Below are 25,587 nucleotides of genomic sequence, written 5' to 3'. Positions count from 1 at the left end.
AAACACAACCGAAAAACTCAACCAAAAAATCCAAACCCAAAAAATCCAACCCGAAAAAAATGAAAAACCCAACCCAAAATCCAACCGGAAATTCAGCTCGGTTAACAGAAAAAATCTAACCTTAAAAATCCAACCCGAAAAACCCCAAATCCAACCCCAAATACAACAACAACAACAAAAAAAACATACAAAATCCAATCTAAAAAATCCAACCCCAAAAAACCCAAATACTCAATGGAAAACTCAACCAAAAAATCCAACATAAAAAATCCAACCCTAAAAAAAACCGCAAAAAACCCCAAATCCAACCTAAACGACCCAAAATCCCAGGGCTCAAGGCCAGCTTGGACGGCGTTGGAGGAACCTGACCTGCTTGAACATGTCCCTGCCGATGGCAGCCCCACCACTGCGGGCAGCACATCAGCGGTTGCCATGCCACCACCGCCAGACACTCAGCGCTGGCCTGCTGCCCTCATGTCACAATGGCTGCCTGACACGCCCGCACAGGGGTAAAAATCAAACCCCAAAATTCCAACCGACCAACCCATAATTAAACCCAAAATCCAACCCCAAAACGTGAACCCCAAAAAACAACTTAAATAAAAAAAACAACCCCAAAAATCCAACAGGAAATGTCCAACAAAAAGAATCCAGTCCAGGAAACTCAACATCCAATCCAAAAGCCAAATCAAAAAACCCAAAATCCACCCCAAACTCCAACCCAACAAACCCAGAATCCCGGGACGCAAGGCCAGGTTGGACTAACAGCGTTCTGACCTGTATCAGGAACAGTGTGGCCAGCAGGACTAGAGAAGTGACCGTCCCCCTGTACTGGGCACTGGTGAGGCCCCAGCTCGAGTGCTGTGTCCAGTTTTGCGCCCCTCACCACAAAAAAAGAGACTGAGGGGCTGGAGCAGGTCCAGAGAAGAGCAATGAAGCTGGTGAGGAGTCTGGAGAACAAGTCTGATGAGGAGCAGCTGAGGGAGCTGGGGCTGTTTAGCCTGGAGAAAAGGAGGCTGAGGGGAGACCTTCTCGCTCTCTGCAACTCCCTGAAAGGAGGGTGTACAGAGGTGGGGGTCGGTCTGGGGGCCGCCTCCGCTGTGCGCTAGTGCCTTGGTACCCGGGCCTTGGGAGAGGGTGCTGCCACACACACAGATGCAGCTCCTCGGGGCTTGTGAGCTGTGCTTGGTTGCTGAGGAAGTGGTGCCTGGCTGGTGTGTGCCCTGTTGTTGTTTGAAGGTGGCTGTCAGAGACCAAGAAGTGGGCGCTTTCCTTCCCGTGTATCTCGGACAGGAGGCACTAGCCCCTTCTGACACAAAAGTGTGCCTGGGCACTCTCAGTGGCCACTTCTGCGCGTGGACTCGCACATTTAGCACGAACCTGTGAGCTGCACTAAATGGCCGCATGGTTCATGGTGCTGGTTTCGCGTCTGGTTGAAAACCTCTGGTTTTCATCCAAAGACTTCTGCATCCAAAGATGCAGCGTCCCTGAACCTGACAGTGCCGGTGCTTGGCCATTCGTGGGTTGGTTTTCTCTTCAAGGCAGTCTTTGATTAGCCCAGTTCTCATTAGCAGGGGGCCCATTAAATGCTGCCGGCCTTCCGTCCCCTGCAACAACCTGCAACATTCTAGTCTCCAAAGTGTGCCGAAGAAGAAGGCCGAAGAAGAAGTGCCTAAAAGCATCCAGCCTACGCTGCTGCAGGCTACGCTGGACGAAGACCAGGACGTTAAAGAGAAGGCCGAGACCATGGTCAAGGAAGTGCTGGAGCAGGTGAAGGCGCTGGACCAGTCCGTCCACGTCTTAAGGAGGGCTCCCGATGAGGTCAGCGGAAGCTCGGTTGCCAGTGCCAGAGGGGCAGATCCTTTGGACACTTCTTCTTCTTGGGCAAAGCTGCTCATCTTGCAGCCACTGCAAAAGGCTGTTGATATCTCCCGAGTGAGTCGTGAGACTGCCAAGGAGAGCACGCAAAAAGCCATCTCCAGAATTCAGCAGCTGCGTGCAGAATCGGTCGGGTATGCCAAAACCATTGACCCTGAAGTTCTGGAAACCTTGAAGAAGAAGTCAGAGGAAGAAAGGATGTCAGAGCAGAAATGAGAGAAGCTTCAACCAAGGAAGGTCTTGCCACCTCTCAGCCTCCCTGCAACAGTCCCACCTGCAGAGGAAGCAGGAGAAATCAAAGAGCAGATCTCACAGACTCTCCTCCCAGCCCTCCCCTGAGGCGCTGAGCGAGATGCTCGCTGGCCAACAGAAGGCCTTCAGCAGTCCCGGCATTACACCTCTGGAGTCACAGAAGCAACTAACTACTTTAATAAAATATGAATAATAAAATAAAAAGAAAGTATTGAAATCTATACGATATGCACAAAACTGTATCAGACTCCCAGGATGACGATCACGTCACCGGCAGGCACTGGGAAAGTCCCAGACTGGACTCAGCGATGGACGGGAGCTGGATTCCCGATCTGGGTTTGGGAATGCACGGTTCAGGATTAAAGTCAGGTGAACTGACAGAGTCCTCCTGGGACGTCGGCCGTCGAAAGAAGAGACTGCCCCATGTGATCCCTCAGCTTTTATACTGAGCGTGGGGCAGGTGGGATGGAATACCCCGTGGGTCAGTTTGGGATCCCCCGTCCTGTCCCCTCCTCCCCGCAGGTGCCGCCCCTCTACGCTTCTCCGCTTCCCCCCCTCCAACGGGGCAAATAACACAGTGAGCTGAGCTTGGCTGTGACAGCAATAAGGATGAGCAGGAGCCTCTCTGCACACCGTTCCTTGGCATAAATTAGAAACAACCAGGTCTTATCACTCTGGGAGCGAACAGCGTCTGGACAATACGCTGTTAATGTCAGAGAGTTCAGTTGGTTAGAAGAGGCTTAGCTGCAGAGTAAAATTACTGAACACAAAATTGGTTCTGCTTTACCTCAAACCAGGACGCTCCCAAGGGCTTGCTTGTACCTACAGGAGTCACGCCAGGCCACACCGTGTCTGGGCATTTTCCCTGCAACGTTTTCCCTCGTCTTCCTCCCTCCTACAGCCCTGGTCAGGCTAAGACCCAGTTTTACAGGGAATGTGAAGTAGGGAAGAGAAAAGCAGCCAAGGCTTTAGCCTTGTGTAGGAAGCTTTGCGGCTGGGCTCTCTGAGGGGCTGGTCCAGCCCTGCAAAGCTCTACTCATGCCGTAGGCGAGTCCCATCTGCAGGTGCTGCTGAAGGCTGCGCCTTCTTCTGTGCCTTTATCCTCTGGTCCCCTCAAGAGCCCTGATGGGCCTTTGGGTTCCCACCCAGGGCCCTCGCTGGGCCTTTTGGTGTCCTGCCAATGGATGGGCTTCAGCTTGTTGTCTTTGCCACGGGACCCCTCCTCTTGTCTTCTCAAGGCCTGTTTCCTTCCCCTGTCCCCCCGGGACCAGTGTGTGGGCCTTTCGGGGCAGCTGAGGGGCCACCAAATGGCCTTTGGCTGCCTCCCAAGGACCTCCATTTCTCTTTGCGTGCTTCCTAAGGCCCTCTGCTTGCCCCTTGGTGCGGCCCTGGGCTCTAGATGTGCCCTTTGCTGCAGCCCAGAGCCCTCTGGCTGCCTCTCGATGCCCACCCCGAGCCCTTGGCGTGCCTCTGGGTACCCACCACGGCCCTCCGTGTGCCCTTGGGTGCCACCCAGAGCCCTCCCGCTGCCTTTCTCTATGCCCGGGGAACTCCTTTTATCCTCTTGTCCCCTCCAGCCTGGCTGGAGCCCTGCCAGAGCAAAAGGAGCAGGGGAGAGGGTTTAGGCTCCAAAGCTACACTTACAGTGTCCAAAGCCTCATTTTTGTTTTCCAAAGTCTTCGTTTGGGCTTCCAAAGCCTCATGGTAGGCTCTAAAGCACCATTTTCATGGTCCAAAGGCTCCGTTTCAGTTTGCAAAAGCTCCTTTTCAGAGTCCAAAGCTGCATCTTAAGTGTCCAAAGCCTCATTTTCAGGCTCCAAAGCATGGTCTTGACGATCCAGCCAGTCGTTTTTAGGGTCCAGGTTGCACTGTAAGTGTCTAAACCCTCATCTTTATGGGCCACAACCCTCCCTTAAAGATCAAAGCCACACTTTTTAGGCTCAAAAGCCTCATTTTTAGAGTCCAACACCTTCATTCTAGGCCTGAAAGGCTCCTTTTTTGGGTCCAAACCCTCCCTTTTAGGGTCCAAGACCTCATTTATACTTTCCAAGCCCCACTTTTAGGTCCAATGACTCATACGAAGGGCCGAGAGCACCATTTTTAAGGCTCAAAGTCTGATTTTGGAGGGCCAAAGCCTCATTTTCAGAATCCAAACTTCATTTCCAGGACCAAATCCTCATTTTTAGCTTCCAATACCTCATTTTCAGGGAGGAAAGCTCCCTTTTTAGGATTCAGTCCACAATTTGGAAGGCCGAAAACCTCATTTTGAGCCTCCCAAGCCCCATTTTTAGGGTGTAAAGCCTCAGGTTTTGTAGAAAAACGTCATTTGAGGGCACAAAACCTGATTTCAGGGTTCAAAGCTTCCATTTCATTTCCAACGCCCCATGTTTAAGGCTGAAATCCTCAGTTTTGGGACTCAAAACCATCTTTTCCGACACAGAACATTTCTTCAGGGCCCACAGTTCCAACCTGAGGGTCTGAACCCAAAGGCGCAGCTTGTCGCCTGGCTACGTCCGCCCTCCCCTCTCTGTCCCGCCTATCTGCCCCAAAGGGCCAATCGCCTTTGAGGAGGCGGGAGCAAGGCACAAGATTGATGTGTAAACAACCAATCAATCTTCAAGGCGTGCAGGGAAGGTGGCAGGAGTCAAAAACAACCCTTGGCACCATGTGGGGGCGGGGCATGTGGGCTCCACCAATCACAGCTGGAGTTCGAGCAGCACACAGATGATTGATAAGCGTCTGACCCATCAGTTGATGGGAGGAGCAAGGCAGAAGTAGAGCCAATGAAAGAAAAGATCCTGGGCAGAGTGACAGCCCAGACAGCCAATCAGAGAGTGCACCACCTCAGGTGACCTGCGCCTGGGCAGCCTGACCACCTGGGAGCCAATCAGGAGCCGCCTCCAGGCAGGGCAGGCCCCAACCCAGGGCAGAGTGACAGCCGAGGGGACCAATCGGAGGCAGCATCACCTCAGGGGAAGGGCGGGTGCTGCTGCTGTGCAGCCTGAGCACCCAGGAGGAGGGCGGTGGGCTGGGCCGGGCTGGGGGAGGGGGATGCTGGCTGTGGGGCCGCCCGCCATCACCTCACCCACTCCCCTCCCTCCAGCCCAAGTGACGCCTCAGTAGCCTGAAGGCTTGTGAGGAGGGGGGGACACGTCCCCGAGACGGTGCGTTGAGCAGGGGGAGATGGCGGTGCTGGGGCCTCCCCCTCAAAGCCGGGGGTGCCCAGGGTTGATGCTCTCCGCCCCCCTCTCCCCACAGCTGCTGCTCATCATCTCCTTCCTGACGCTGCCCGACCTGCTGAGCCTGGACCCGACGTGCCGCTGCCTCCCCTCCGCACCCCTCTCCCCGGCCAGTGCCTGGCCCTGCAAGAGGGCCGCCATCCTCAACTGGGAGTCGGCCGTTGCCACGGGGGCGTGGGGGTGGTGGCCCTTTGTCCCACAGCCAGTGGCAATGTCTCGGCATCCCCCCCTCCAGACACCAAGGGGCCGTACCTGCAGAGCCTGGGCCGCGGCTGGCAGCGAGCACTGATGGCCTCCATCCTGTCTCCCCCCTCTCATGGCTACCACAAGCTGGCGCTTGCCCAGCAGCACCTCTTCCTCCTGGGTTACAGCAGGACCCACCTCTTGCTCCGTGACTCTGGCCGTCACGCCTGCTCCTGCCAGGCCCTCTCCCACGGCGTCAGGGATGTATGCCGACCCCTCACTCCCCCTTGCCCCCCTGCCACCACCATGCTGGGTGACCGTCCCCTCCTCCCCACAGTGACAGTGGGTCCCCGTGGGGAGCCCCCCCACGCCTGCATGCTGACGGAGCAGAAGCAGAGCGACACCCTGGAGGTGTTCGACCCAGCCGACGTCCAGCACATCTTCTGCATCAGCTTCCCCTCCTCCCTCCGCGTCAGACAGGCGGTCGTCACCAGCACGGAGGTGACGTGGACCCTTCTGCTGCTCACAGGTTTGGGGGGGACACTGAGGAGATGGGGAGAGCACCTTGGGGTGTGGGGACGCTGCGGGGAGGGGGACACACGTGCCAGATTCAGCCCCTGACTTCCCCGTGTGGGAGCGCAGAGGAGGGGCAGGTGTACAACCTGCAGCTGACCCTATCCCTGACCCCAGTGTCATCCCTGTAGGTGCCATGTCCCCATCGCTGTCCCCACAGGTGTCCTGGCCACACCACTGTCCCCAGCCCTGTCTCTGTCCCTCCAGGTCTCTTGTCCCCCTCCCTGTCCCCACAGGTGCCCTATGCCCAGGGCTGTGGGGACAGCGGCCGCCTGCTGGGCTGGTTCCATGGCAGCATCAGTTTTGTCCACCTCCGTGTCACAGTGAGACCAGGGGACACTAGCAATCCCACTGGGGGCTGGAGAGGGGCCCCCAGGCGCAGCTGTGTTTTGTAAAGTCTCCTTTCAAGAGCACCAAAACGCATTTTTTGTTTCCAAAGCTTCTATTTCAGGCTCCAAAACGGCATTTTTAAGATTAAGCCAGTCAGTTTTAGGGTCCAAGATGCATCTTGGATGTCAAAACCCTAATTTTTATGGTCCAAACTCCTCTTTTAGGGACCAAATTATCATGCATTTGAACCCAAAGCCTCATTTTTAGGTACAAACCCTCATTTACAAGTTCCAAAGCCCATTTTAAGATTCAAAGACGCATTGTCAAGCTCTAAACAAGCATTTTTAGGATCCAGCCAGTCATTTTTAGAGTCCAAGCCACATCTTGAGTGTTCCAAGGGAGAGCAAGTGGCCAATTCCATGATTTGTCCAAAAGCTTGTTGCTGCTCAGGGCCCCCTTTAGGCAGATTTGTGTATTCAAAAGACCATTTGATTTTCTTTGTCTCTTTGCTTCTCTCTGCGAATCGAGGGAGCTCGTGACGTGAGTGTAAGCCTCACTGCGTGCAAAGAACAATTATGGACAAAGAAAGAAAGTCCAGGACAGGGAATCTTTTGGGAAGTCTTGGGATCTGTGATTTAACAAAAATTATGTTTTCTGTTGGTCTAAGGTTAGCCGCTGTAGGAAGCAGATTTTGGTGGGGGTAATGTGGACTTTACACATAGCTGAGGAATGTCTCATTTTTTTACTGAACTATGCATTCCTTTGTTTCCATTTGTTGGCAAGTGACAAATACCCTTCTGTGTCCGTGTGCTGCTCGTTCTCCAAGTAACCCAGGTGGGAACCGGTGCCAATGGGCTGAACCGCGCAGCTTCAGTGGAGGAAGCTCAGATTGGAACAGGGCTGCTGTAAGTCCCAGGGGGCTGATGAGAGAAATGCTGGGTTGGGGGCAGGATGAAGACTGGCCATAGGTTGTGGAACACAAAGGGTCTTGATTTTCATATCTGTTCAGACTGCATTAGCAGACGCTCAGGATCAGTATCATGTAGAGACTGCTGATTTCCATTCATGTATAAGCAGAAAAATAAAGTAGGAAAAAGAAAAAAGAAATCCTTTCTGCTTGTTGTTTAGTAATCATATTATTTCACTTTGATTACATTCCTGCAACTTCTCTAATTAAGCACATGAGAATTGAAGACTTTAAGGAAAAATATGCCCAGAGAGACTTGACTTGTTAGGGCGTTTTGCATGTTAATGAGCCCTCTGGTGCCAAGTGCCTGAACTGCAGATCCTGAAAGACTGAACAAGCCTCAAGACAAGTAAAAGTCAGCAGCAAACCTCCAAGAGTTTCCGAGAGTCCTTGGAGGCTGGTGAAGCAGGAAGTCAGAGGTGCTGCTTCGAGGTGGAAAATCAAACGTGGAACGTGGTTGTGAAAGCCCTTGATGTGTGTCACCAAGCAGGACAGCCAAGCCCTGACCCCATCTGCTGGGAAAGGGGATCCGTCAACTCACGGGATGCTCACACCTCAAGCCCTGCTCCCCCGGACACTGCTTCAAGGCTTCTAACAGAGATGCAGACTGCTGCATTGGACATATGTATGTTTATATTTTTTTAATAGGTACTGATACTCCTTGGGAGATCAAACAAACTCCTGAAGGAGTACTGAAGGATTCTTGATATGGTCAGGGCTGTATAAGGGCACATGTAAAGCATCCCTGCACCTGATGCGAATTAATTCGGTGGCCATGGAAGCTCTGATGCACACACAAGACGCCGGTGTGACCAGGAAGGGGAAGACTGGATCTAAACAGCACGTTTCCAAAGCTGAGAGCATGAGCGTCATGGTTTCACTGCAGGAGAGCTCCAGCCTTGGGGCTAAATCACAAAAGTGGTCTAGTACATCAGGGCCAGCAAATGTGTCTGGGACAAGAAGGAAATGATTACTGCAGATGACAGAAATCCCCCCAGCCAAGGTGCAGCTGTCTTCTAGCGACAACCCTTCCAGTTCAGGAGTCTTGCAGAGAGCAGGGGGTGGCACAGAGCCAAGTACTGTTCATAGCATGTGGCCACCAGCAGGAGCCACTCTGTACATGCCAAAGGTGCAGGAAATAGCCCTAAGAGCGCTGTGAGCAGAGATGGTGCTGTGCCCAGTGGGAGGACAGTCAGGGTGGCGGAGCTGTAGCAGGTTTCCAGGTTTTCCAGCAGCAGCCCCATGCTGAGGCTGTTCCCAACTGCAATTATGGGGCAGGTCATGGGAGGGAGGAGGAAGAGATTTTTCTGAAGGTTGGGGACGTTGCCCATTCCCATTAGGGGAAACTCCACTGATGATGACAAATTGTCCTAATCCCCTTTTTCCATGGAAAATTTTAGGTCTTCCTGTCCCCTCTCTCCTTGTGGGTACGCCTTCGAGTGACCACATTTGTTTCTCTGTTAGGTGCCTAAGGACATTGGGAAGGAAGTTCAGAGAGGTGAAACATGGAGGTGCCTGTGCTTCTGAGTGCATCATAGTCCCTAGACGTGCTCTGTTCTGTGTGAAGGGTGAGAAAAGCCATCTTCTGGAGGGCAGTGACACTCCTGCTTGCAGAACGCTTTCGGACTGCGCGGGCGAAATGCTCTGTGGACACGCTGCTTTCAGACTGTGTGAAACAAGGGATGGGCCATAAGGACAGGGGAGGGTGAGGCAGCACACAGAGGCACTTGCGATGAACCGGAAAAGGCCGGTGAGAGAAATCTCATTGGGCCGGTGGGGTTGTTCCTGAAGTCACACGCAGAATTGTCAGGGCTCTGACAGGGGTGTTCAAAGCCGCGAGCCCTTCCCTTCCACGTGCAGAGGCGTAGGGACCCTCTGGCCTCCTGCTGCCACTCCCAGATGCTGGGAGGCACCTCAGCCCTGTGGTGTGGTGCCCATCTGAGATGCCTCATGGCATGAGGTATGGACATAGGGACCCTGGTTCACGGAAGCACATCCCAGTGCGGCATCCAGGTGGTTTCCCAGAGGACGTTCCTCTCAAAGTAAAGTTACCCGAAGACAGAGGCCATCTGAAGAGCTACGTTTCTCTCTCTTCTCCACCAGCCGTCGTTACCAGATCTCCATTGGCAGTTAGGGCTGGGTTCTCACTGGCACCCCTACAATGCCCAACCTAATTCAGGGCAGCTGCCCAATTTCAAGGTTAACTCCATCCTGTGGAGCTGCCTGAGGTGCCAGGGCTCTCCAGCACAACTGCGTGCAGCCGGCAGGGACAGCACAGGACTTGCGCGAACATCATCCCCATTCAGAGCAGCCGTGTAAGAGACCCCACGAGACCTTCTGAGGCAGTCAGTGCTTTCCTTCAAGCAACTGCAGTGAGGCAAGTGCTGTCCCATCTCAATCCAGTAGATGCAGGGAGTGCTTCTCCCACATCCCTCAGTCATCCCTTTGATGATGCAGTCAAGGAACAGAGCAATGATTTGCACAGTGTTCCTGGATCTCAGGACACCCATAGCCAAGGACACTTGCAAAAGCCCCTTGTCCTGCCTGGAGATCAGCTTCACCTGCACCACAGGCCCTCTGGGGCTGCAGAGACCCCGCAGACAGCAAAGCCCTCTCCTGCTGGGGCTGCAGAGTCCAGCCCTGCTTCTCTCTCGTCCTGAGGAGAGCAGGGATTGATCTCCTCCTTTCCCCTTTACATTGCCATCTGCCATCCCCCCCAGCATGCTCTGACGCAAACCTTTTGCCTGCACGGTACTTGGGCACTTGGTAACAGCTGGCTTTGTTGCACGCCTGAGCTTGGCCCTGGTGCCACGACTGAGGTCCAGCACATCTCTGCTCTGACACAAAGAACCTATAATGAAGGAGAGGAAGGGGACCAACTCTTATTTAACCAACCTGAGGAAGTCTTGGGCTCACCAACGACTTAACGTCTTACCGGGGACATCAATGACCCTGTGTATTGCGTTGACATGGCTAGGTTTTGGTAGGGGTGAGGGGGCTGCAGAGGTGGCTTAGGAGAAAAGGGATCAAGAGGTGACTCCATGTGAGAGACAGCCACTTTCAGCTGGCTCCAAAGGGGACATACCACTGCCCAAACTGAGCCAGTAAGCAATTCTCGTGGCACCTCTGTGATAGCATATTGAAGCAAGGCTAAACAGCAGTGTGCAGTCACTGTAAGAGAGAGGAGTGAGACACATGGAGAGAAACAGCCCTGCAGACAGCAAGGCGAGTGGAGAAGGAGGGGGAGCGGGAGTGAAGCTGGGTGGGCACCTGGCAGCCAAAAGTCAGCTCAGCACCCCCTGACATTCCCAGGAGAGCACGGTGCAAATCCTCCTTTAGGTGTCTGGAGGCTCTTTGCCTCAGCTTTTTAGCACAGCTGCCAGATGGGCCAAGCAAGGCGATGCTCACCTGGATCAGAAAACCTGTGTCATCCTTGTCAGCCTTGGCTCTAGTAGCAAAGAAAGAGTGGAGTCTCAGCTCCCGAGGGAGTGAGGACGAAGAGCAGAGTGCAGATTCCAGGTCTCAGGGTGGCAGACATTGGCCTGTTCTGGGAACTTTCCGTTCAGGCTGGAAGTGACCTTGCAAGATTTCTATAGACCAACATTCTACGCAAAGCAGGGTCACAGCAGAAAGTGCCTGCAGCATTTGGGTGCTGCCAGTTGTTAGGGAGTTCCCGCAAACTCCAGATCCTTTCAATGATGATGGAGAGTGGCTTTACTGTGGCATCGTCCTGCCCTCTCAGCTCCCTCGGATGCCACCCCTCCAGTCCCATAGACTGGTAAGGATTGTGTTTGCTCAAGTAACTCCTGACTCTATCCAAATTCACCACGGTTTTTTTTCCCTCCAGAGTCCTGCCTCAAGGCACAAAGGCCTGGGAGAGCTTGCTGGAGGAGACCAAGGCAAGAAGGACACAGGGAATCTCAGATTCATCTACACCTGCTGTTACTAAATTCCAGCAGTGGCCACTCAGTCTCTTTGTTTCTTCTTTAACTGTTCCTGAAGCAGCGGCCTCTCCTCTTGGTGCCCTCGAACCCTTGCCTTGCAAGGGTCTACACTTGGGAAGCTCTAGCTTAGCTAAAGCCATCCCCATTTCTCCTCTAGAGACCCAGCATCTGTAGTCTGGCTTCAGTCTTTTCTCACTCCCCTTGGGAGCTGAGACCCCACTATTTCATGGTCGCTACAGCCCAGGCTGACATTTTCACACCCCTGATCAGAATTCCCTCTGAATTGACTGGACTCAGCAACACCTTTGTTGGCCTACCTTGCGCCTGTGCAAAGATGTTGTCCCAAGAGACACAGAAACCTGCTGGACAGTATGCATGCTGCTGTGTTCCCCTTCCAGTGGTGTCAGGGTCATTAATGTCTCCAATAAGACCTGGGGTCATTATTCTGGAGAGTTCCTTGTGTTGCTTAAATAGGCAAATGAGCGGAGATCCCAGTGTGATGTGCTTCCTGTTCCTGAACTGCTCTGCATCGACTGGATGGAGGTGGGTCAGACCCTGCCTCATTGCCCTCGTGGGATTCAGTTGCCGGCCAACAGAAACTGATCCTATCAGTCATGGCATCTGGAGTGTGTGTCTCGCACCCACTCTGAAGGCGATGCCTTTCCCGTAGGTCCTGTGCAGTCCCTGCCGGCCACCTGCAGTTGTGCTGGAGAGCCCTGGCACCTCCTGTAGCACAACAGGCCTGTCCATGGCCATCGAGTAGCTGCCCTGAATTAGGTTAGGTGATGTGGGGATGTCCATGAGACATCTGCCGTTACAGTCAGTGGGGATCAAGTATACACGGCTGATGGAGAAGATGGATGAGGTCAATGGCAATGAGTACATCTGGTCCCCTGTCTACCTCAGAAGGCTGCCCTGGGTTGAAAGAGTAGGGAAAAGTTCAGTTGTCCAAAATGTGGGCACGTGCTGGTGGCCAAAGGAATTCCTCATGAATCTCAAAGATGGTGGCAGCAGATACTGCCCTGTCTCCATGAACTGCTCCGTTAGATCTTGCAGTTACCGGCACGTATCTTGGACCACGTCTGAGACCTGAAATGTCAGTAGGTGTTTGAGTCTGAAGAGCTCACTGCTGGCCTCCATCTCCAGGAATGACGCTGGGAGCTGAGACCAGCAGCTCCCATGCAGCAGGTGCCTATTTTGTGCCCACCTGAAGAGAGGCAAGAGGAATCCCCCCTCCTGTGGGATTGTGGCAGCCCTAAGTGAGAGCTGAGTCCACTTCACACCCAGGACTACAAACCAAGGAGGAGATGCCTCAATTGACGAAGCCGACTGCCTTCGCTCAGCCGGGGCAAAGGAGATCTGGCACTGTCCAGGTTTCCTGTCTCATACCAGAAGGAACAAGACCTTTCTCGTGCGCAGCTCTCTCTGACAGGAGAAATTACCCAGCTGGAAAGAAGCGTCTCTCCAGAGGTGCAAGAGAGACCACACAGTATTACTTCAGTCTCTTTCCCAGCAGGTTCCCCTGGAGGCACAGGGACACCTCCAGGGAGCCCCGAGGAGGCAGAGAAAGTGACGTCTCGGGCTGGTCCTCTGCGTCTGAGCTGGGCTGGGCTCCTGGCATGGAGGGAGCTCGTGGCAAGCGGGCAGCGCTGCAGAGAGACAGCTCTGCCCAGGAGCAGCTCCTCTGCAAAGGGCAGCAGGGCTGAGGGCACTGCCTGCAGGTAACGAGGGGAGACGTGTGAGGCCAGCGGATCTTAAAGGCAGCCTGGGGTGGGAGAGTGCTGAGAGCTCACTGGGAGAAATCCTCACAGCCTTTGCACAGTCTCTGGCTGCAGGGCATTGAATCTGCAGCTGCTGGAGGGATCTCTAGAAGCTGGAACAACCCCCAGCCTACGGGATCTGCAAGTACAACTCTCACAGTTTCTCTAGTTTCGAGGAGAAGGACAACGTGTGGAGCAGGGCTTCCCTGCTGCACCGTCAGAGGGACAGGGCATGCTTTGTCTCTGCTGCAGTATAATGCAGAGAGGCTCCCTGGAGCAGTCTCCTAAAGCTGGCATAGCCCATGGCTAATGTGATCTGTCAGGAAGGCTCTCAAGGCTCCGTCGGTGTTGAGAAGGATGTGCTCGAGAGCAGGGCACCCCTACCACATCACCAAAGGCACAGGGCATGTCGGCTGCCTTCTCCCAGGGACGGCTGCCGGGCTGTGAAGGTGGGTGTGCGTGCAGGGGTGCTCAGGGCTGTCCTTCAGAGCAGGGTCCCCGTGTCCCAGGGAACTGTGTGCTGGGCCAGGGACTCTGCTGCCTGCCAGGGTCAGCTCTCAGCCTGCCCGGGGAGCTCCCCCTGGCGCTGCGGGGAGAAGCTGTGGGTGGAAGGAGTGACCCCAGTCGTGTCATGGCAGGGTCCTTCTGCAGTCGTGAGGGTGCTGCATGGGTCGTGTTTCCTCCCAGCTCCAGATCACCCCCAGGACATTTGCAGAGGATCCTTTTGGAGAAGGACTTCAAGGCAGCATTCACCTGAAAGAAATGGAGCCCATGTTTTGAATTTTCCACCTTTAGTGGGATGCATGGGGAGTGGGAGAAAGGAATTTCCTTTTCCATTTAGGATGGCACCTCCCCACCACCACACATACATTCCCTGGAGACACTCCCTGGTCTCCTCTCCCACATCCTGGAGGAGAAATGTTCAAGTGTCTCCCTGTCCTGACTCTCTTTGAAGAAGAATTTTCACCTGTTCCCCTCTCACCCCTGCTGTCCTTGTTCCTTCCCTTCTTCCACTGTGGTGGGGGCTGAGGATTCAGGTGCAGCTCAGACACTGACGCTGCACGTCCTGTCATGCCTGTGTATCCAGGGAGGAAAAGCATCCAAATGCCTTTAATATTTTGGGCTCTGGGGACTGCAGTGTGTGGGGCCGAGAGTAAGCCACCCCATCTTTAGGCTAGTTGGCTCTTTCCCAGGAGTGTCCTGCTTGGCTGCACGCTGCCCTCCAGAAGGGCTCAGCTCTCCTGTGGCATCCCTGTGTCGTCTAGCAGCCCCACGGAGTAGACATGTCAGTGCCAAGGCCACGTAAATCCAGCTGGAGGGCTGAATGTAGGCAGCTGCAGTGAGCCCCCTGTGTCCCTGGCTGGGAGGGGAGAGCTGAGATCCTCCTCAGGTCCAGTGAGCTCAGGTGAGGGGCTGGGAGAACTACGCTTGTAAATGGGACTCCTCTGCTCTCAGCAGTGTCCAGGTTCTTCTCAGGGGAATGTCTGCTTGGGATCATCCTCCAGCTCAAAGAGGCAGCAGCACAGGGCAGCTGAGAGCAATTCCGATGGACAAACTCGCTGTCCTCGCTCTGCACTGAGGGACAGTCCCCTTGGCTCGCAGGACCCACAAGGTTTCACTTGCAGCACAGCAGAAATGCCAGGGATTTCTGCCTTAAAAACACTCCTCAGGTGTGGTGGGGAAACTACAACAGAACAACACCAACAACAAGGTGCCCTGAGCTCTGCCCTGCAGTCGGGTGACAATGCTGAAAAGCCCTTTGATGCCAGGAGTGGATTTAATCTGAGATCACCCCGTGTTCCTTTTTACCCATGGCTGTAGGGCAGGACTGAATCCTGCAGAGATCTCAGCTCTCTGGTGGACTATCAGCCAGCACCAACCAGAGTGTACAAAAAGGACCTGCAAAAGGTCTTCCTGAAAGGCGAGAGCCAGTTTGGTGGGTTTCTAAGACCAATTGAATACTTTAGTTTGAGAGAAATCTTCCCTAACTTCTCACTGCTTTTCTTTCCATTCACAGGTCTCCAAGCCCAGGGGAAGAAAATGTCGAATGGCAGCTCCATCACCCAGTTCCTCCTCCTGGCATTCGCAGACACGCGGGAGCTGCAGCTCTTCCACTTCTGGACCTTCCTGGGCATCTACCTGGCTGCCCTCCTGGCCAACGGCCTCATCATCACCACCATCGCCTGTGACCACCGCCTCCACACCCCCATGTACTTCTTCCTCCTCAACCTCTCCCTCCTTGACCTGGGCTCCATCTCCACCACTCTTCCCAAAGCCATGGCCAATTCCCTCTGGGACACCAGGGACATCTCCTATGCAGGATGTGCTGCACAGCTCTTGTTCTTCGTCTTCTTTCTCACAGCAGAGTTCTGTCTTCTTACCATTATGGCCTATGACCGCTATGTGGCCATCTGCAAACCCCTTCACTATGGGACCCTCCTGGGCAGCAGAGCTTGTGTCCACATGGCAGCAGCTGCCTGGGGCTTTGTTTTCCTCTACGCTGTGCTGCACACGGCCAATACATTTTCCCTACCCCTCTGCCAGGGCAATGCCCTGGACCAGTTCTTCTGTGAAATCCCCCAGATCCTCAAGCTCTCCTGCTCACACTCCTACCTCAGGGAAGTTGGGCTTCTTGTGGTCAGTGCCTGTTTAACCTTCGGGTGCTTTGTTTTCATCGTGCTGTCCTATGTGCAGATCTTCAGGGCCGTGCTGAGGATCCCCTCTGAGCAGGGACGGCACAAAGCCTTTTCCACGTGCCTCCCTCACCTGGCCGTCGTCTCCCTGTTTCTCAGCACTGCCATGTTTGCCTACCTGAAGCCCCCCTCCATCTCCTCCCCAGTTCTCGACCTGGTGGTGGCTGTGCTGTACTCCGTGGTGCCTCCAGCCGTGAACCCCCTCATCTACAGCATGAGGAACCAGGAGCTCAAGGAGGCCATTAGGTATCTGATTTCATGGATTTTTTTCAAGAGGGAGAAATGTTCCACCTCTCTCCACAAATGACTCCCGCACTATTTGATTCCATCTGCTTTTTTGTGTGTTTTGTTATTGGCTTTGTGTTTTTAATGATTACATTTCTCATCATTGCTGTTGATATTGTCATTTATGGTTTTTATGCTCCTACACAAAGGTTTCACTTGTGTCACTACACCTGAGACATTTACGTCTTAGTTTCACCTGGTTCCCTTCTAAAAATGTATTTCACAGTGGCTCAGAGCTGGCCTCTTTCACAGAGTCTCTGTTAACAAAGCAAGATCTCCCTGGTGCAGTGCTTTAATGCTGGGGTCTTTCTCCAAACATGCCTGAGGAAATTCACCCCTGAAGTTCTTCCTCCTCCATGTGTCCAGGAATAAAAAGCTGACTGTCCGTTTGTAACATTTTAGAGAGATTGGACTGGATTTAGGAGTCACCAGTCGGTGTCTGGTGAGAGGTAAGATCGTGGGTTTAACTGAGGGACGTACCCCAGCCCTTCACACAGATGACATAAAGGCCACCCATCCTGTGGGAGGGGAATCTGGAGCTGTCTGGAGAGGCTGGTGTTTCTCCAGGGACAGCATGTTCCTGGGGTTGTGCTGGGATGGCAGAGGTCAGAAGGATGGGGTCTGGGGCCTCAAGCAGAGGCCATGTGCAGACCTCCTCTGGGCACTCTCCCGTTCCTCCCCACCTGTCTACAGCAGGAATTCCCACAGAGGGACAGACACGTCCAGGTGTGGCCACACCACGGCTCACTGAAAGGGCATGAAAAGTCAAGCTGTCTGGGTAGCCCTCTCCTCCTAATCCATCCCTGTGTGCAGCTGGCCTTGTTCATGGTCAGCATGCGCCACTGCCTCATGTGGTGTCCCTCATAATGCGTGGGCCCTTCTCCTCAAGGTCACTGCTCATCCTGTCACGTCCCACCTGGCACTGTAATACGGTGTTTTTCTTCCCCCTGATGCAGGACTGGCCACTTCTCTTTGTAAAACTTCAGCAGTTTCTTCTGGCTGACTCCCAGAATTTCCCAAGGTCCCCCTGGACTGAAGATCCATTTTGTTCGTTCTTCATGTTTGCGTGCAGACAGCTCACCATGGTTGTGGTGATGCATCAGCACAAGATAACAGCACGAGGAGTTGCAGGGCACTACAGGGAATTAAAGACATTCCTAATTTTGTACTGTCCAGCAGAGGAATTGTCACAACAGCTATGTTAGAAACATCTTTGTGCCCCGTAGAGAGGGCACAAAGCAAGCAAATGTAGGGCCTGTGGGGAAAGAGAAGCTGGGCTGTTTGTAGAGGAATCTACGACAATGGTTAAAGAAAAGAACTTGGGAAGGGGAAAGAGGAAAAAGGAAAACCGAAAGTTCAACTCCAGCACAGAACCACGGAACCCTGGAGGCTGGAAGGCAGCCAGCTTCCACCTTCTCTGTGCTTCCTCTTCAGGCTTGATGTTACTCAGAGCTCTTTTCTCATGCATGCCAGCCTCCTGACACCTTGGCATGACTTCCTGCATGTTGGCATGGACCATTCTGGATGATGAAGAGGTGATCCTTGACCACCAAAAAGCTCTCTGCAGGACCCACCTGGCCACAGACATCCTCTGATCCAAGGGTATCAAAATTTACCTCCCTAACTCTTATGCCCATCAGTCTTTATCGTATGAGAATGAATTAACTTTCTTAAGATATATAGCTAGCTAGCTCCCATTGTGTACTGATTTATCATGCTTGCGTAAGTGAGTTAAAGGAGGTCAGCTCATCACAAGGAGCAGAAGAACAGCCCTGCCCTCAAAATAAGGACTTCTCAGAATCATTCAGCTGTCCATGAAGGATAAAAGATACCCCTGGAGAACCGAGATAATGCCAGTATCCTCGTCCCTCTTACACACCTTTGAAACTCTCCCAGTGTCCAGCATCACAGACAAGTAATTAGCAATAGACCAACTCCGGGGACGTCTGGATCAATAGACAAGCCGCGAGAAGGCTGATGGCTGATGGAGCTGCAGAGATATAGCTACTTTGTGCAGTTTTACTGTGATTAGGAATTGGTACTCCGTGTCTGTGTTAGTTAGTCATTAGTCAAATAATAAGGTACCTGAATGCTTGAATGGCATAAGAACCCTGTGTTTAACCGCATTTGAGGTACCCCAATTGAGCTCGGACGCCTCATGCGCATGACTAAATATTTACACTTGCACCTCTGTACTTTGTGTCCTAGCCTCTCTGCTCGGTCAGCACGGGCCACTTGCAAATTTTCATAACACAAGTGACTGATTGCCACTGCAGTGGGGCAAGGTCTCTCCCTTCTCCATGCAGTAGATGTGAGGCAGTTTAGAACACAAGACACGTCACACCAGGGTCTCCACTCATGTGTTGCACTCTCAAAGTGCTGTTTTTTCTCTTGCCCAACATTTACTCGCCCTCTTCATAATACAGTCAAGGAACAGGCCAAAAAATCTCATGGGGGACCTGTCAGCAGCACCTTGTCATTCATGGAGATCACCTTCACCTTTGTCAAAGGCCCTTGAGGGCTGCAGAGACACCACTGACAAAAACCCTCTTTCTTGCCAGGGCCGCCCTTCCCAGCCCTGTTTCTCTCTGTTCTTGCAGACAGCAGGCTTTGCTCACCATCAACATCCAATTTCAGCTTTAAGCTTGCAGGTGCCGTCCACTTGACCGTGTCTCTGCCGTGAAGCACAGCCTTTGCACACAGAAGGTCTTCAATGCTTGGTACCAGGTTTCCTTTAAGAGACGTCCGAGCTTGGCCTGGAGCTACACCTGAGGTGCCACAGCCCAGATGTGCACCAAAACTCTCAGCCAGGGGAAGAGACAAGTTGAGAGAGAGCCTGTGCTTTTTGACTTTGACAGAGGAACTGCCAAGGCGTGGTGGGACAAGGCACACAGCTTGGGGTGCTGCAATGGATGGCTACAGGCTTTTCAGGAGAGACAGGCTGGAAGGATCAGGAGTGGGGTTTCCTGAAAGTGAAGCCGTTAACTGGATGTATGGCGCAACTCCTTGGGGCAGGTGAAGAGTTTGGTGAGCCTTTGTGGGGGAGGGTGAGAGGAGAGGCCAGTAGAAGTGTCCTGTCATGGTGGGAGATAAGGAACCCACAGTCAGGATGAGGAAGAGGGTATAGTCTTTCTGAAGGATCCCAGGGAAGCGTCTGGCTGTACGAGCCTGGGTCTCGCTGGGGACTGCCATGATACTGGCAGCTTCTGAAAGAGGAGCACAGCAGCACGTACAGTCCAGGTGGTTTCTGGAGTGTCTTAGGACAACGTCTTAGCACAGCTGCCAGATGGGCCAACAAAAATAATGCCAACCTTGATGTGATACCTGCGATGCAGGAAGAGCTGGTCAGAGACGTGAAGATTGGCTGTCGTGACCCTGAAGTAGTGGGGTCCCAGCACTCCAGGGCAGTGAGGAAGCAGAACAGAAGACTGCAGACGCTGGACCTCAGAGGTCCTTTTGCCTTTGGCCTTGCCAGGGTTCTCACCTGGGAAATAGTGGCGTCTCCCCATGGGGAAGCTCCATATGAAAAGGAAGCATATGAGAGGGCGATGAAGAATTAAAGGAGGAATTGAGAAATAAGGGAGGTTTTAGAAAAGCCAGAGCTCCCCTGGACTTCAAGGGCACAAGGATGTGGAGTTACAGAACAGTTAATGAAGTTGAAGTAAATGTAAATTATTGACCACCACAGAAGTGCGTCACCAGTGTTGAGTAGAGAGGAAGGATCGCTTCCCGCGACCTGCTGGCACCACTCTTCCTAACGCACCCAGGAGGCTGTCGGCCTGCTTTGCTGCAAGGGCACACTGCTGGCTCTCGGTCAGCTGCTTGTCTCTCAGAACACAAAGGTCCTTCTATGCCAAAGTGTTGAGAAGCTCTCAGTCACTCAGCCCCCAGCTTACACTGGTGCAGGGGACTATCTCTCCCTGGGTCCAGGGCTTGCTTTTCCCTTTGCTGAACTTCATGAGGCTCTTCTCTGTCCAGTTTTGGGCATGCCAATAATTTTCATCGTCTGCCTGAATCACAAGATATCAACACCATGGACATTTTCAACTAGTGCAAATGTTGTTTTTTCACGTAAAAAACAGTGCTAGCTTTGGGTGCCGTGACCGTGAAATAGTGGGGTCTCACCTCCCAAGGAGAAGGAGAATAGAAGAATGCAGATGACAGACCTCAGAGGAGCAGACTTTGGCCTAGTCTTCTGACTTGTTTGGGGGGAGCCCGTGTGAGCAGCACAGAAGGGCAGCAGAGGGTCTGCAGTACAGTGGTCTGCAAGGACAGCGTCTTTCAAGTGCGAGAGTGTGGTCATACCCATTGTCAGGACAAGAAGCAGAGCTACCAGAAGAAGAGCTGGGGGAAACAAGACACTCATGGGGAAGCCCCAGAGAAAAAAGGAAGCATGAAGAGGTGGCTGCAAGGATGAAAACAAAGGAGGAATTGAGGAATATGGTTGGTTTTAGAAAAGCCAAAGCTCCCATAGACTTGACACTTGCAAGGGATTTGAAGGGCACAACAATGAGCAGTTACTCCTTCAGGAACAGCTAAAGAATAAACAAAGATAATGTGTGGTCACGGCTGAATTTGCAGAGAGTAGGTGTGGATAGGTACCAGGTACTCTTGGCCTGCGTCTTCACCAGCAAGGTCTCCCAGGTCTGTGTGCCTAAGAGGCAGAACCCCATGCGAAATCCAGCAGTGGATGCAGATCAAGTCAGGGACTACATGGGTTAGGTCAACCTTTGGTCGTCCATTGGACCAGACAGGATGAATCCAAGGATGTTGAGAGACCAGGCTGATGTCAGAGCAGGGCTGCTCTGATCCATTTTGGATCACTTTGCGTGGCTGGGCAGCAGCTCTGTGGAAATGGCCCTGGGGCTCCTTGAGTTTTATCAGGCCAAACAAGAGCCAGCAGCAAAGGCCGCCAACAGCATCTGAGGCTGTATGAGCAGGAGCACAGCCAGGAGAAGTGATTGTCCTGCTCTGCTCAGCACCTTTTACACCACACCCTGACCAGTGACAGTGAGACAGGGGCAAACAGGAGCCAGCTCACTGGAGGGCCACGGAGGTGGTAGCCCTTCCATTGTCCTTCAAGTGTTTGTGTGATTTCCCTAACAACAGCAGCATATACCACAACAAAAAAACATTAAAGCAACAACATCATTGATCGGCCTAAATATCAATACCTGCCCTGGAGCAGTCTACATCTGTGGTAGCCCCTCTGGGCAATGACAGTGGAATCAAAGAATCAGCATCGCAGAACAGTAGGGGTTGGAAGGTTTGAAGAGGTAAGGTCTGTTCAGAGGATGTTTAGACTTCTGTGACACTGACTGTGAAAACATTCATGAGAGGCCTTTACCCTATTTACAGCCACTAACCTGAAGCCCTACCACCACCTCTAAGTGAAGGCAGTAGGGTAGCAAACACCGAGGGAAATGGGCAAGACAAATTGTAGCCGGGCTGAGTAGAGAGGAAGGATCACCTCCACCGACCTGCTGGCAGTGCTCTTCCTAGTGCAGCCCAGAAAGCCATTGGCCACCTTGCTGCAGAGGTGCAAAGCCTGGACAAGAGAAGGCTTTGGGGAGACCTAATATCAGCCTTCCCACATCTTCTTGGCTGTCACCATGACAAAGGCTCTTCACTGTTGTGTGTGATGGGAGCATGAGGGCCAATGGCATCAGCTGAAACAAATGAGTAAAACTTTATCCCTGTCAAGACAGGCAAACACTGGAGGAGATTTCCCAGAGAGCTTGTGTCATCTCCATCCTTGGAGCTTTTCAAGCCCAAAATGAAGGAAGCCCTGAGATACCTGGTCTGACCCCATAGCTGACCCTGCTGTGGGCAGGAGGGTGGTCTAGAGATCTCCTCAGCTTCCTTCCAGCATGAATGATTCTGCGTTTCAATCCACCATCTTTCCTTCATGAGGGGAGGGAAATCAGTCAGGTTCCTGGTGACCGTGGAAGTCAACCAGAAAGTGTGGTCAGACGATCAGGGACTTTCTTGTCGCACTCCAGGCATGGTTGCTCAGATGCAGGGCTGCTTGGCAGGTCCCCCCAAACAGCCCTGATCCTTTCCATTGTTTCACCGTTTCTTTTTCCCTCTTTCCCCACTCAAAAGTTTTTCCCCTTGACCATCCCTGTACCCTCCCATGCAAATAGCCCACCTCTGTTTACCCTTTCCTCCATGGTCCTAGTTTGGCTTCCGTTGTGCTTTCATTTGGTGTTTCCGAGCTTCTCACCATGGGAATGTGTACCTTGGTGAACAATGGCATTGATCAAGTGCCTCCTTTGATTATCTGTGGTGTCCTGCGATTCCTCATGCTGTTATCTTGTCAGAGGCAGCACATGTCAGGGAGAGCCATCTGCAGGCACACATGAACGACTGGCCCAATGGAGCTTCATTCCTGGGGGACCCTGATAAACTCTGGGACTCAGCAAATGGAAAACTCACACAGTTTTACAAGGAGATGTGGCCAGGCCTTTCCTGGGGGCAGGATCACCCCAGAGATGAGGGCATGCTGTGACCTGACTGGCCGAGGACTGACCCTGAGGAGAAGGTCCTGGGCATTACGAGGGATGCAACTTTAGCCAGTGGTACATGCGGACCGTGAACTGGACTAGCTGCACACAGGGCTGCATTAGGGGGCACACGGCCACCCAGACAAGGCATTTATCATCCCCCTTGACCCAGCACTGTTGTGGACACATCTGGTCTAGTGTGTCTGTGTGTGGGGCTCTCTGTTCTGAAGGAAGGAGGAGGAAGTGGAGAAGCTCCAAAGGACATTGGCCAGGATGGCGTTTGAGGCCTTTGTGGAGAAGCTGAGGGAGCTGGGCTTCTGTACCTTTTGAAGTGGAGGCCCAGGGCTCTCTAGGAGTAGCCTGCACCTGCTTGAAGGGTGGCTTCAGAGGCGGTGGAGCTTTTCTTGGTAGTAGGAAGAGAAGGAAACCTCAAGAAACTGCAGCTTGGAAGGTTTGGACTGCATATGAGGAAAAAGAAATCTCACCCAAAGGGTTGCACTGTGGTGCAAGAGGTCACCCAGAGGGAGTCTGTATTAGCCCATGGCTTTGTGTTTCAAGGAACAGCCGGTGAGAGTGGAGAGACATCAGAACAGATACGGAAATGCTGGGGTGAGAGCGATGTGGGAAAGCACGATGGGTGCCTGCAGCCTACAAGGAAAGAGGCACAGGCATGGGACAGTGATGGTCACTCTGCAGTAGAGGTGGCCTAGGGCTCTGGCCAGGCTAAAAAGCCCAACAGCACCAAGGTCTTTGTCCCCTTGGCTATGGCAGTTGCCTCTGCCACCAAGGCCCACCAGAAGAAACTTTATTTTGAGGCTCTGGACTTGGTTTCTGCTTCAACATTGCATGGGGAAGCCAGGAGGTGTTGCACAGTCTCCCTACCCTTGGCCTTGCTCACCCTCACACCCCACTGCCCCCAGGAAGAGCCCTGAGCCACACCTGAGGGGCAGGATCTGCCTTCCCAGGGCCTGAGGGTCAGGTTTGGCCCTTCTGCTTCATCAAACAAAGCAACAGCTTTACAGCCACCTGCACTGTGCCTTTGCCTTCCTGCAATCACAGCCTCCAGCTATCTCCTCTAACGAGTCCATGGGGAGACTTTGTCAGTAGTGGCCCTCAGTGGGGCCCATTAATGCTTCCAGGTACTTTGAGTTTTGCCTCTGACTTCTTGAGCAGTGTTTTCAATCTTCTCTCAGTATTTGAGGTTCGTGGACTCAGAGCTAAATACACCATGGGGCTCATTGAAGTACAGAAAGCCCTAAAGACCTATTTCTCTTCCTTCAATTTCCTTCAAGTCTTCAAGACTTCTACAGCTAATTGGAGTTCTTTCATAGTGTAGTTAAGAAGGAAGATTTCAATCAGAACCTAATAAATTATTTTTTTTTTAGTTTAAAGGGTTTCTTTTATTTTACTTTTCAGTCTATTGAAAAGGTGATAGAAGTCTTCTGCAACTGATATTGATCCAGAGGGTCTCCTCAGGAGGTCTGGATGGCTAGGAAAAGCAGTCCCTTGAGGTCTGACACTGTGTGGACATCCTTGCTCCTCACCCCCACCCCAACCCCACTATTTCTGTCATTGCCCAGTTGGGATTTACATCATTTTCCTTCCATCAGACTTCGCCGCCGATCTCTGCAGCTGGATGTTACAGCTCCATTGCACCAGCTCCCTCTGGCTGTCCTTAGAGACCTGGCTGCACCCAGGCACAGAAGGGTTTCTCCTCTTTGCAAGCAAAGAAAAGTAAAGCCTGATCATGTCGGATCGTGTTTGATAAACAATAAAACACCCTCTGCGGCCATATGCTAAGTACATGCTGCCTCTAATGAGGTTGCTTTTCTGCAAGGGGTAATCTTATGAGAAATGCTTTAGATAGGTAGGTACAGAAAGGTTGATATAAACATAGTTAAAGAGTTGGCTACAGGAGATAATTAGACTACTGAAAGACGGGGAGACCTTTAACCATGTGAAGCTCAAAGCAGCAGCTGGATGGGTGACAGGAACCTGAATGAAGAAAGAGTAAGGGAAGGAGAAAACGGGAATATAATAGAAAAGGCCCCTGTCTAGACAGTCTGCACCTGGAAAGATGACTTTAGAAATGGTCATTGTATTTGGACAGGTGAAAATGTATGAAAGATATGAGAAATTATGTACGTAGGATTACAGGCAAAATAGTGGTAGTGAAGTTACAGAACAAGATTGACATTTCTTTGGGATATCCCTTTTGAAAAGTCATTGGGTTAGCAGAGGTCTCTTGTGAGAGAGGACAAGCAAGTGTTGCACCCAGCTTTGAATGAGGCCAAAAATGCAATTCAGGGAACAACTCACTGGCTGTACAAGCTCACGTTGGTGAGGAGTGTGCCACCAGTTAGTGTCCTCTTGGGTGACATTTCTTGGCACCAAAAAGAAAAAATTGTCTTCAAATGCAGTCAGCATGGACTTACTGAGGGTACGTACTGGGACATACTGGGGCATTGTGGGGCAGCACAGGGATGCTGGCTCCTGGGCCCTGTTCGGTTTAGCACCTGTGTCCGTGACCCAGAGAAGGCAACTCTCAGCATGTTTAACAAGAACAAATGGTGCATTCTACACCTGGGATGAAATAATGGTGGCCACAAGTATAGGCTGGAAGAGGAGTGGCTGGAAAGCAGCCCTGCAGAAAGGGATCTGGGGGCGCTGGTTGGCAGCTGGTTGACAGCTGGTTGACAGCTCCATTTACCACTCATGTGTCCTAAAGACACCAGTTGAGGAAGCATATCTTGGGAAGAGGAGGACCTCCTAGAGGCACCTCTCTGCTCTTTGAGGTCTAAGTGCTTGTCAAAGGCCCCAGGAGGAGTTCATCTGGTGCCCACATTTATATTGCAGATGGTTGGTCTGCAATGGACAGGGAATGAGACAGAGATGCGACCAGGAATGATATGGAAGGGGAGATTCAGTGCACTGGGTGTGGCTGGGGTGGAGATAATCCCCATGGATAAAGCCTTGA

At 52.6% G+C, this 25,587-nt stretch overlaps 1 protein-coding gene across 1 annotated transcript; it reads left to right on the top strand.

The window, feature by feature from the left end:
• Positions 1–15,526: 15,526 nt before the first annotated feature.
• On the top strand, positions 15,527–25,383 carry LOC128903276 (olfactory receptor 14A16-like; the record flags this gene model as incomplete). Its single annotated transcript, XM_054187292.1, has 2 exons — positions 15,527–16,009; positions 25,339–25,383. Coding segments are annotated over 2 exons (528 nt in total), but the record flags the coding sequence as incomplete, so codon positions are not given.
• Positions 25,384–25,587: the final 204 nt, after the last annotated feature.

This window comes from Rissa tridactyla, unplaced genomic scaffold, assembly GCF_028500815.1.
Source record: "Rissa tridactyla isolate bRisTri1 unplaced genomic scaffold, bRisTri1.patW.cur.20221130 scaffold_29, whole genome shotgun sequence".
NCBI classification, from domain to species: Eukaryota; Metazoa; Chordata; class Aves; order Charadriiformes; family Laridae; genus Rissa; species Rissa tridactyla.
The sequence above is the reverse complement of the archived record's forward strand: the minus strand, read 5'-3'. Positions and strand labels throughout refer to the sequence as shown.